Source organism: Euleptes europaea, chromosome 21 (assembly GCF_029931775.1).
Source record: "Euleptes europaea isolate rEulEur1 chromosome 21, rEulEur1.hap1, whole genome shotgun sequence".
In the NCBI taxonomy this organism is placed as follows: Eukaryota; Metazoa; Chordata; class Lepidosauria; order Squamata; family Sphaerodactylidae; genus Euleptes; species Euleptes europaea.
In genome coordinates, this window is record NC_079332.1 from 9,776,798 (window position 1) to 9,789,851 (window position 13,054).

The window sequence follows — 13,054 nt, forward strand, 5'->3', positions numbered from 1 at the left end:
TCCCACACATGTACTGTCGCCAAGTTGGTAATGCCGGTCTGATTCTCTGAGGGCCGCGAGGGCCGTCTTTTCTCACCACTGAGAAATCTCAGCCCTTCTCGAGATCAAAAAATGATTGTAATTTTAAGTCTCTAATCAGTGTGGCGAAAGGAGAAATGTCGGAGGCTGTCTGCCTTGTCGTAGCCCAGCCTGAGAAAACAAGCGCACCCCGTGATCATCGGAATCCCCTGAGGCGCCACTGCTGAGTGACATCAGTCTGCCTAATAAAACCAAACCCGGAAGAGTCGGGTACAGGCAGCAAACTAGTAGTGTGGGTCGCAGTCCTCAATAAAGCTGTCGGTGATGTAGCTGGCCTGGAGGACGTTTTCATAGTACATCTTTTCGGCAAGCGTGTTGACCGTCCAAGCGACCACCTGGATTCCTCTGGCAGACCACTGTCTCACGTACTCCCTGAAATGAGGGGGGGAGGGAAAATGAAAAGTGATGTCAATGGAGGGTGAGTAGTCCTTGCGGTGTAGTTGGCATAAAAACAACAGCAGAGCTTTATTTTTAAGCATTCCCTCTGCAAATGAAGAACCCCGTGGCGCAGAGTGACGAGCTGCAGTACTGCGGTCAAAAGCTCTGCTGAGTTCGATCCCGACGGGAGTCGGTTTTCAGGTAGCCGGCTCAAGGTCGACTCAGCCTTCCATCCTTTTGAGGTCGGTAAAATGAGGAACCAGCTTGCTGGAGGTAAAGTGTAGATGACTGGGCAAACCACCCCATAAACAAAGTCTGCCTAGTGAATGTCGGGATGTGACGTCACCCCATAGTTCAGGAATGACCCTGTGCTTGCACAGGGGACTACCTTTACCTTTTACCATGCAAATAGCATGCCAGCTTTTCAGTCCTGAGGGAGAATTCTTTCTTATGGATATGTTGACGCTTGTTGGCAAAGGACCGGTCTGATCAAAACATATCCCTGGTAATTCCTAATGGCCATTTATGCAGGGTCGATTCTGATGCTTGCTCAAAGCTGCTTTTTAAAAATCCGCCCTTTAAAATGCCTATTCACTGTCCCGTTGCAAGAGGAGAAAGTCAAACAAATTCCACCTCCCCTCTCTTGCTCCTGCGTTTGCATAGCAATGGTCCTTTGCATAGCTAAGCCACGGTTGTGATTTTTCATGGTTCCTTCAGTGAATGCTTCGATGCGGGGCAGGAGCAAATACAAAAGGTTGCGATAAAGGGGCTCTTAAGAAATGCGAAGCAGGTACGGCTGGAATGACGGTTCAGAGTGAAGAAATTAAAAAAAAATGCGGGGCGTTTCAGCCTGGAACGCGCTGCTAATTACCAAGCATAATCGCGCAATGTGTTTGTTCTACCTCAAGACCAAGGCTAGGTTAATTCACAAGTCCAAAATATGGATTTTGGGAGGAGGAGGAGAATTTGGAAAGCATCCCATGCTTAAACAAAGTCAGGCTCCATAGCCCTTCCCACCACCTTTCTGTATGGATGTTGCCCAATTTGAGGTCTGCTTGTCTTCTCCCCCCTCCCCTTCTAAACCTCTGAAAAGCGCAATAACGGGCTGGGTCCACTGTGTGAACAGACTGCTGGACTTGATGGGCCTTGGTCTGATCCAGCAGGGCCTTTCTTATGTTCTTATGAAGAGAACCTTCCACTGCCAAAAGCTTACTGCGAGACAAAGTTTTTCTGCACCAGAAAAACAGAAGCTCCGCAAAAATGCCACAGGAAATTGTGAATGCTCCAGTCCATGACCACATCGAAGGCAAGAGTCAAGTAGTGCTTCCAGAAGGAGTCGTAGCGAGGCCTCCCGTCACCCCAGTGACTGAAGCTCCACGGCCTGTGGGTCAGAGCGGTCACCACGTTCCGGTCGGCTTGCCTCATCTGGAAGACCAAGCAGAGGAAAGGCAACAGGTGAATCTGGGTTCTAAAAAAGCCGGTAACTTTTGCAGAGGACTACAAATGGTGAGAGCCAGCGTGGTGTAGTTGGTAAGAGCGGTGGACTCTGATCTGGAAAGCCAGGTTTGATTACCCCCGCTCCTATACATGAAGCCAGCTGGGTGACCTTGGGCTAGTCACAGCTCTCTCAGTCCCACCTATCCCACAAGGTGTCTGTTGTGGGGAGGGGAAGGGATTGTGACCGTAAGCCGCTTTGACACACCTTACGGTAGAGAAAAAGCAGGGTATAAAACCCAGCTCTTCTTCTTTTTCAACTTCTGGCCTGCCTCTCTTGTGTTTCATTATCTTCATAAGTGTATTTGGATTTTATAGAGAAAGCAAGTTTTGGCCTCAAGGCGTACACCATGTTTGCTAGAACATGTTTATTTGTACCATGACCCTTAATACCTGAGTTCTATTGACACATTATGCCAAACCATCCATTTCTTAGGTATATGCCCTACCAAGCCTTCCTTGTATATTTGTAACATAAAGCATGATAAGTATTGACTGGTGGAACTTTACCTTGTAGACGACATCTGGCATGAAAGAACAAACAACGCTAGTGTTGTACAGCCGAGGATATTCCAGGTAGAGGTGTTTTAGGGCTGCAACGGCCTGCCGGAGAATAAATTACATGGAAGATCTGTACGTGTGCACATGTTGCAGAATTAGCCTCATGTAAAGTTAGTATTTTTAAGAAACACTGGGCTAGGGCCAGTGGATAAAAGACGCGAGGGCAGAGGATGAGCAGAATGCACACCATTTGGTATGCACCTGCTTCAATTTGGAAGAGGAACATCTGAAGGAGGTCAGTGTTGGATTATGAGGGCTTCGTTATGCCCAAATCCTTGTTAAAAGTTAGCAGAGTTTTTCCTAAGAGTAGCAATCTACACATCAAAGGGATAGTTCAGAGCAGTAGAGAAAGGATGCCCGAGTTTATTTTATAACTAGCCTTTCCAACAAGAGGCAGCTTAAGTTATTGGTATTTATGAGATTCCAGCAAGCCCTTAAGGCCAACTTGGACATACCAGGTGTGATTGTCACTAGCCCTGTTCAAAGCTGGAAAAGAAGCAAAATTGCTTCTGTTGTTCTTTTGGTCGGCCTCATTAATGCTGTGTCGAGAAAGTCCTCCATCTCGGATCTGGTTGAGTGACAGAACTCCGGCATGTGTTTTTCCCCGCAAGCAGAAGAGGATTCAGCAGCTTGTAATCCAAAACGGTACCTGGTCTGCGTGGCCCTTCACGTCGAAATAGATGATGAGGTCATAATGCATGCTTTCCAAAACAGCTTCTCTCAGCGTTGGTATTTTCTCCCCACGGTAATCCTTCCTAGAGGGAAAAGATGAAATGGTCATGGTGTAATTCTAGCAAGGCAAACTCCAAAACCAAAGCCTGTCCAGACTACCTCACCACGAAGCCTCTGTGGGTATAATCCAGAAATAGTCACGGACGCTTCGTTCCCATTAAAGAACAGGACAGGCACACAGTTAAGTTTCTCGATTTCTTTTGGCGAAAAAATGGAAGAATGTTACTTTAGGGAATCTGCTGTCAATTCTCCCATCCCTTAACGGTTAAAAACCAGCCCTGGACAAGCCTGATGCTTATGGGGAGAGCGGGCTGGAATTAATTCCGCTTGGTACAATGTTCCCAATGAAAATTCCTTTTTCAACGATGCCCAATAAGGAAAAGACGGGTTCAGTAAGGAGTGTGTATTTTTTTTTCCTTACTGGAATTCATAGTGGGAGGGGGATTTCTATCAGGGGAACAGCAAGGTAGGAAAGGTTACATGCTCTGTTTGCTGCCTTGGCCCAATCCAAATCTAACTCCCCCTCCCCTGCCATGCCGTTGTTGTTGAACATCAAACAAAATTTGGGGGATCAGTGATCCCAGCATTGAATTGAATTGAATTTTTATTTCTGGTCAAAGACCAATAGATACACACTATATGTAACCATCTTACAGCATTTCAAATAAAATAGGATATAAAAACTTATCAAAATTAAAACCAGATTACCGCACAGTAATTTGACAATTATCTCTTTCCTATAAACAAAACAGCCATCAGCTTTCTCCACTTTTGAAATACAGTTGTTTAAGCTCAACTTTATCGGCATCTTTGCTTTTTAATTTACTACGTACTTTTAATCTCCGCAAAGCAAAATTTGGCCACCTGTCTTGTGGTCGAAGGGTTTTCGTCCACCAGTAGTTTTCTAAATTTTATATTTGTTAGAATAACCAGAGAGATTTTCCAATAGTGGGGATAGTATGGCGAGTCGAAGCTTATTATAAATAGGGCAGTTAAATAAAATATGCTCCCTAGTCTCGACTTCTCCAAGTTCGCATGGAAAGATGATCCCAGCATAACTTACCCCTTAACTTTTAGAAGAAAGCTAGTTTTCCCTAAAGGAAAAAAATAGGGCTCCAATCTTTCAATGGCTCCTGCCCCATGTGGAACTCGCATTCGTGTACACTCACACACACATGCACATATGCATTGTAAAGAAGCTAAAAGGAAAGGCTTATTTTAACTGATGGGAAATGTGATATTTCCAGAAATGAGTGTTATACAAATGGCCCACTTACCGTAATCTGTGTTTAGCGGCTGGGTTAAATTTTCTGACCTCAGCGAAGGTCAAGTCACGCAAGCTTCCAGATCCGTTGGTGGTCCTGTCTACTGTTTCGTCGTGCATCAGGATAGGAACGCCGTCGGCAGTGAATTCGAGGTCCAACTCAACACCGGTTGCTCCATTCTCAGCTGCCTTAAACAAACAACGACAAACCCACCTTAAACAGGGGAGTGTGGACCAATGCAGACTTGGCCTTTTAGCATACCTTCTGCTAACGTACCACACTGGAAACTGTAGAACTGAAACAGGTACACCATCTATATGCTGACTTGTATCTTGGCCTGTGCTAATGTGAAACTATTTTGAAGGAGCTGGGTATGTTTAGCCTGAAGAGGAGAGGACTGGGAGGGGGTATGATAACCATCTTCAAGTACTTGAAGGGCTGTCATATAGAGGAGGGTGCCGAGTTGTTTTCTGTTGCCCCAGAAGGTCGGACCAGAACCAACGGGTTGAAATGAAATCAAAAGAGTTTCCATCTAGACATTAGGAAGAACTTTCTAACAGTTAAAGTGGTTCCTCGGTGGGCTTCCTTGGGAGGTGGTGAGCTCTCCTTCCCCGGAGGTTTTTAAGCAGAGGCTAGATGCCCATCTGTCAGCAATGCTGATTCTTTGACCTTAAGCAGATGATGAGAGGGAGGACATCTTGGCCATCTTCTGGGCATAGAGTAGGGGTCATGGGGTGTATGTGTGGGGAGGTAGTTATGAATTTCCTGCATTGTGCAGGGGGTTGGACTAGATGACCCTGGTGGTCCCTCCCAACTCTGTGATTCTATTTATGTTGTACTGGAGCCACATTATATCCAATCCACTTATTTACATGCACTTAGTGAAGCTGTCCTGTATTCCTGTATCTACAATACAGGAATTATGTCATTTCTAGTGACATCTTGCTGGGTAGATCCAGACAAAGGCTTTGGTACTGGCTTGCCTAACCAAATTACGAGCCATAGCTAGGCTGCTGAACCCTTTATGACTGCAAAGTTACCGTGCAACCCACGAGTCTGCTATTTTTGCACAGAATCGATTATCCTAATTATCTCAGCTCAATTTTTTTTACAAAGCATGTTTCTAGCCCTTCATGTTCACAGTGATGCATTTGGAGTAATTGGCAATATATATAGCAAAGACCCAGGGCAGGGAACTTCACCCCGTCCTCCAGATTCTCCTCCCACTGTCAAGATTTCCTGTTGGCTCTATTTTCACCACTACCGTCAATCTGACTGGCTCTCTCACAGCCTTCCCTTTCTCCTGCTATTACTTTCTGAAATACATCAATCTCTTTGCATGCTGAATCATGCTAAGAGGAGGAAGCATGGGCAATTTGCAAGCACGGGCAAATGCCCTCGATTCGCACAAAGGTCTGAACAATGAGTCTGGTTTTGCTTGGTGAAGAACTGTTTCGTGGAGAGCACAAAACTCTGATAGTAGCTAGGTGAAAGCCCTTTCGAATCTGACCATTTGTGAGTGCTGCCCCGTTGGTTACAGCAACCAGTCTCAACGGAGAAGTCAGCCAGGCATGTGGGAGTCTATCTTAGCTATGGTGTAAACTTGATGTCTTGGGTGGAGTAACTGAGACTACGTAACACAGAAAGACCATTTAAATGCAAATAAAACGCCAACAAAATGTTTTCCCCTGTGTTATCAGACTGGATACGAGGCATCAATAAACACCCTTGTGATAATCATTCCTATGATAACAAAGTTTATGGAACAGCAGGTTGTAGTGTAAGAAAACACCAGCCGGGTTGAACTAACAAAGCACCAAGAAACAGGCACAGTTTTATTTGTCTTTAGGGTGGGGGGGAAGAGGCACATACTTGTTTAAACAAAGTTATCCGGAGCAGGATTTTGAACAGGCTGGTTGATTTCCTATCACATTTGGCATCCAAATGAACTGAATTTATTGTCTTGTAATAACTTTTTATGAGGGCTAGGCAAAGGTTAATAGCCCCACGGCGCAGAGTGGTAAGCTGCAGTACTGCAGTCCAAGCTCTGCTCACAATCTGAGTTCGATCCTGACGGAAGTTGGTTTCAGGTAGCCGGCTCAAGGTTGACTCAGCCTTCCCTCCCTTTGAGGTCGGTAAAATGAGTACCCAGCTTGCTGGGGGTAAAGGGGAGATGACTGGAGAAGGCGATGGCAAACCACCCCGTAAACAAAGTCTGCCTAGTAAACGTCAGGATGTGATGTCACCCCATGGGTCAGGAATGACCCGGTGCTTGCACACGGGACCTTTACCTTTAGGCAAAGGCTTGGATCCAGCAATGTACAACCAGAAACATAAGTGGACAGTGCAGTTCTGCTTGCACACAATCTTGTGAGGGTACGATAAGTTTTACTTCGTGTGAGTGGCAATCACGGTCTGTTTCCTGTACTTTTGCTTGCACTAAGGGCTCTGCCGCAAGTCGAAATTTTGCGCTGGACCCGACCCAAAATGTCACAAAGCAAAGAACAAGCAGATCGCGCTGTGAAAAGTAAACTCGTCCCAGTAAACCAGTTTAACGAGGTAAACGTCCGGCGGCTCGTGGTCTGTGAAACCGCAGCTGCCCGCTGCAACCTGGTGGAGGTAAACAGCATAACAACCACCTCTTCGTTCTCGAGCCTAAACTCACAGTGGCGAGATTTCAGTGAAGCCATAAACACTGCAGCGGTTCCGTAACCCTGGTCAGAAGCGCCCACGTCCCGGAACGCCAGTTCCAAAACGATCCTTTCCAGTTCTGCCATCTTTGTGATTCTGTGCCAATCCCCCAATTAAATTGACTCTGCCGGAAGCACCTCCTGCCCAAACTCCATCTAACAATACATTTGTGCAAGGTCCAAACCTGTCTCCTAATTCCAGTAAATTTCAACAACAGGGTGTGCTCAGGGAAATCTCTCCCGATCTGCATTGGGTAATGGAATAGCATGGATGGTATCTGCAAACACAGGCGTTATCTGAGGTTTACAGAACCAGGGGAGTTATTTAGTTATGCTCAAATTCCTTCTAGTTAAGCAACACCCTAATTTGGTCCTTTTCATCATATGGAATACAGAAAATTTGGGAATGGGGGTTCCAACTCACTGGAGTTGGGGGTAACTGGTAATCTCCATGCTGTCTTATTTCCTTTTTCTTCCACTACCTTTACTCCTTTCCCCCCCCCCACTTGCCTGAAGCAAATGCAGCATACTGATCTATGCACTCCTTTCCCCTTCCCTGGTGTGTGACGGAGCAAAGGAACTTGGATGGCGAGGAGAGAGACTATAGTCCACTCAGAGATAAGGAGAGGAAACTGTGGACTAGTTTGTGGTGTGGTTTGATCCGTAGGACAGATAACTGAGGTGCAGAAGTAGATCAGAAGTCGGTACAAGAGTAAACAGCCCTCTTTTCCCTATTCACCAGGTTTGCTATGGATTATCTTGAGCAATGGAAGGTTACTATATTTACCACTAACGATTCACAAATATTTAGGCGTCATCTCCCCTGTTAGTTTGTTGCCTCTGTTTAGGGCTAATTGATCTACTGGCAGTCCCTGTGGTCCACTGATGTATTAATCCTGTCTGCAAAACAAGGGTGCATAATCCTTTGTTTGTCACCCGTTTAATTGCAATTGCCAGCTTCGGTTTGTTTACCAGCCTGACATTTCAAGATGAAGAAAGGGGTTCTAATCCTCGGAAGGCTCTGCCTGGAGGAGCAAGCCCCGTTCACTTCAGAGGACTCTCCCCAAGAAGCAATGTTTACAAAGATAGATTTGCCTTCTGAATATAATAGCAAACGAAGACATGCAGTATAGCCCTGTGGCACTATAAAGCAGGCTGGGACGAAGGTCTGTCTCTGGACTCTTGTCAGATTCCAGAAGTTAATGTTTTCTGCCAAAATCTGGTTGCATAGGCAACATGTAAATGAATGAAGAGCTTTGTGAGCCTTGAAGTGGAGTATGCATTTTTCTATAGGTAAACGGTTATAAATTATGAGAAGTATATTCTACTATGCAGCATAAAGAGACTATTTCTCTTCCACACACAGAGAATGAGCATAATTTGTGTGAATATAAAGCAGCATGTACATTTTTACATGATTAGACTCAAGTAGCTATAAACAGCAGTGCACGTTTTTCTATTATGAAAATGTACATTATAGCAGAATATATTTCAGTAAACTACACGTGTCCAGGCAAATCATAGAAAGAAGTGGTAAACAGCACTTTAAAGCAGGATATACATTTTTACATTATATGATTATAGCCTTGGTGGCTATAAAATGGGATTTCGTTTTTTTGCTATGAAGCCCTATAGCAGACTATACATTTTAAATCATTTACAGGCATCTCCCTCTAGACTAATGACAGAAGGATAGACAGCTGGAAAGATGCGTAGACTTGGGGAACAATAAAGCACTTTATAAATTATTAAATGATTAGATATAATTAGCTATAAATCAGGCTATACATTTGTAGATAAAATACATTTGTGGGACCTTTCTCTGTTACACCTTTTCATTAAAGATCTATCATACATTGTTAAAATGCATACTCTACTCTGGGGCTGCATAGCAAAATATAAATTTCAGTAATAGAAGTAAGATGCATATCCCTCTTTATAGCCCTACAAAACTGTTTTATTTACCCACAATTATATAGCCCTCTTCAGAGCTCCCCCATTGTGCCTAATCATGCAAAAAAATTATATCCTGCCTTTATAGTTTCACAAGGCATTCCACCTATACCTATCTGACCACCATTCATTTACAGCTAGATGATTAATAGTGTCATCCTAAAAAAAGAGTTACTTTAGTCCAAACTTATTGGTTTCATTGGGTTTAGACTGCAGTAACTCTGCATAGGATTGTAAAATACATTGTTCATTACAGGATGCACAAAATACATATTCCAATAGCAGAGACCTGCATACCCCCCCTTTACAACTTTGTATGGCTATTTTATCTCTCGTCTATCATATCTGGACAGCTAAATGATATGGATCGCACAAACACCAATATATTAATTCCACTCTGAAGCTGCCTGCTCAAAGAACACATTTCAGCAATAGAAAAAATATATCCCGCTTGATAGCCTCGCACAGCTGTTTTCTGTGTCATTTCTCTAAACATTATTAAAATGTACCGTCCTTTAGGAAATGCATGTTTCAATCCCATTTTTCTTTTGGGAAATGCACATCTGAATCCCATCTTTCTCTTAGGAAATGAACATTTGAATCCCATCTTTCTTTTAGGAGATGCCATTTTAGGAAATGCACATTTGAATCCCATCTTTCTCTTAGGAAATGCACACTACAATCCCATCTTTCTCTTAGGAAATGCACACTTCAACCCCATCTTTCTCTTAGGAAATGCACACTTAAATCCCATCTTTCCCTTAGGAAATGCACATTTGAATCCCATCTTTCTCTTAGGAAATGCACATTTGAATCTTATCTTTCCCTTAGGAAATGCACATTTCAGCCTCATCTTTCTCTTAGGAAATGCACATATGAATCCCATCTTTTTCTTTGGAAATGCACATATGAATCCCACCCTTTTCTTTGGAAATTCACATTTCAACCCCATCTTTCTCTTAGGAGATGCCCACTACAATCCCATCTTTTTCTGAAGAAATGCACACTTCAGTCCCATCTTTCTCTTAGGAAATGCACATTTCAACCCCATCTTTTTCTTAGGAGATGCCCACTACAATCCCATCTTTTTCTGAAGAAATGAACATTTCAACCCCACCTTTCTCTTAGGAGATGCCCACTACAATCCCACCTTTCTCTTAGGAGATGCCCACTACAATCCCATCTTTTTCTGAAGAAATGCACATTTCAACCCCACCTTTCTCTTAGGAGATGCACATTTTAGGAAACGCACACTGCAACCCCATCTTTCTCTTATGAAATGCACATCCCAACCCCATCTTTTTCTTAGGAAATGCACATCCCAACCCCATCTTTTTCTTAGGAAATGCACATCCCAACCCCATCTTTTTCTTAGGAAACGCACACTACAATCCCATGTTTTTTCCTTAGGAAACGCACACTACAACCCCATCTTTTTCTGAAGAAACGCACACTTCAGTCCCATCTTTCTCTTAGGAGATGCACATTCCAACCCCACCTTTCTCTTAGGAGATGCACATTTTTTAGGAAACGCACACTGCGATCCCATCTTTTTTTTCCCTTAGGAAATGCACATCTCAACCCCATTTTTTTCTTAGGAAATGCACACTACAATCCCATGTTTTTTCTTAGGAGATGCACACTACAACCCCATCTTTTTCTGAAGAAACGCACACTTCAGTCCCATCTTTCTCTCAGGAAATGCACATTCCAACCCCATCTTTTTCTGAAGAAATGCACATTTCAACCCCACCTTTCTCTTAGGAGATGCACACTGCAATCCCATCTTTTTTCCCCCTTAGGAAATGCACATCTCAACCCCATCTTTCTTATCTGGCTGGCCAGCCGGCCCAGGGGTGGGTGGTGGGTGGGGAGCTGTCCGTTGTGCTGGCAGGGCCCGGAGTGGGGGGTGGGGTGGGCCTCCTCCTCCCTGCCTGCCTCCCTCCCGGGGGTGGGGGTGCTGGGGGGGGGGGTCCCTTCCCGCCTGACCTGCCTGATGGCGGCCAGGGTGTTCTCGGGCGCGTCGTGGCCGCCGCCGCGGTGGGCGATGCGGGCGGGCCCGCCGCGGGGCCGGACGACCAGCTGGGCTCGCTGCGGGGCGACGGGCTCGAGGCTGAAGAGGCGCAGCGCCAGGTAGAGGCCGCCGGCCAGCAGGCAGGCGAGCGCGGGGCTGCGGCTCAGGGCCAGCGAGGCGGCCAGCAGGGCCGAGAAGGCCGCCGCCAGGCCCTCCTCGTAGCAGAACATGCCCGCGACACCCAACCCCCGGCTCCGGGCCCTCCGGCGCCACCGGGCCCGTTGACCGTTGACCGTTGACCGTTGACAGGATTATTCGCCGCCGCCGCCCCCGGCCAATCGCCGCGCGGCAGCCGCCGGCCCTCGGCCAATCGAGTGAGCGGAGCGCCGGACGGGAGGCGGGGACGGCGGGGGTGGGCGGGGCTCCCGCCCGCCTCCCTCTTCCGCCGCGTCCAGCTGATCGGCGGTCGGGCCAATCAGGAGCCGAGCCGCGGGATTCTGGCCCCGCCCCCCCAACCAAGACTAGATTAATTCATGCCGTCGTCTTCCCGATTAAGACTTCAAACTTTAATTGAAGTTTATTAAGTTAATAAACAGTGTACTTAAACTATATAGTTTAAGAAATTTGGCTCTCAAAAGAAATCTCAATCGTTGTAGTGTTGATATTTGACTAATGAGTTTGCCGGCCACTGCCCTGTTACTATGTATGGGTGTGAAAGCGGGACAGTGAAGAAAGCTGATGGGAAGATAGTGGATTCCTTTGAAATGTGGTGTTGGAGGAGAGGGTTAGGGATTCCGTGGACTTCCAAAAAAACAAATCAGTGGGTTATAGATCAAATCAAGCCTGAACTGACCCTAGAAGCTCAAATGACTAAACTGAGGCTGTCGTGTTTTGGTCACATTATGAGACGACAAGAGTCACTGGAGAAGACAATCATGATAGGAAAAGCTGAAGGCAGCAGGGAAAGAGGCAGACCCAACAAGAGATGGATGGACTTGATAAAGGAGGCCACGGCCTTCAATTTGCAAGATCTGACTAAGGCTGTCAAAGATAAGACATTTTGGAGGACATTCATTCATAGGGTCGCCATGAGTCAGAAGCGACTTGACGGCACTTCACACACACACACACACACAGAAAAACTCGGAGGATGATGCATCTTTCATTTTATTCCCCCCTCCCTTTTTTCCCCCTTTCTGTGCCCCTCTTATACAAAACAAAATAAATAAATAAACAACAACAACTTTGTCCAGTCCCTCCAGGGCAGACACCACTGCGGACTACAACTCCCAGCATGCAGTGGTGCAAGGCCCGGTCTTGAGCCGCCAAGCTCCAGAACCCCTTTTCCCTTCTTAGGAGACTCGGTTTGCTCCGGTATCCTAGCAACGGTCCGCCCCCCCTCCCCTCTTTGTACTCCTTGGAACCGGAAGCGCCGTGGGGAAGGCGGAAGGCGGGTTCTTGCCTCGGGGCGGAGGAGGGCCGGGCCGGCGTTGCCAGGCGCCCCGGCCGCGCTGAGGAGCGCTTCGGCGGGCAGGGAGCGGCCTCTTGCCCCGGCTGGCTGCAGCTCGTGGTCGGGGAGCGCCGACGCACGGCCGGCGGCCTGTTTCTGGAGGTACGGGGGTGGGGCAGGGGGGGATAACAAGGGGGAAGGCCCTGGGCGCGCCTTGGCCTCTTTCTCCTCACAGCTTCCCGCTGAAGAAAGCGGGGAGGGGAAAGTGGGTGGGAGCAGAAGACCCCCCCACACACACTCCTTCTCAAATTATGCTTGGTCGAAATGGTAATGCATCATCCCATAATAATAGTCATAGTAATAATAATAATAATAATAATAAAATGGTAATGCACTATAACAATAATGATAAAATAAGATGGTAGTGCATCATCACTCC

General features: G+C 46.3%; 1 protein-coding gene across 2 annotated transcripts; it reads right to left on the reverse strand.

Annotated features, from left to right (window-relative positions):
* Positions 1-302: 302 nt before the first annotated feature.
* GDE1 (glycerophosphodiester phosphodiesterase 1) lies at positions 303-11,395 on the reverse strand. Of its 2 annotated transcripts, XM_056866397.1 has the most exons (6): positions 11,141-11,395; positions 4,521-4,696; positions 3,161-3,266; positions 2,461-2,553; positions 1,670-1,881; positions 303-450 (listed from the first exon to the last, which is right to left on the reverse strand). In XM_056866397.1, exons 1-6 carry the CDS (start codon positions 11,393-11,395, stop codon positions 303-305), a joined length of 990 nt encoding a protein of 329 aa, XP_056722375.1. The 2 variants fall into 2 exon arrangements, with proteins under 2 accessions (XP_056722375.1, XP_056722376.1); XM_056866398.1 differs by lacking the exon at positions 2,461-2,553.
* Positions 11,396-13,054: the final 1,659 nt, after the last annotated feature.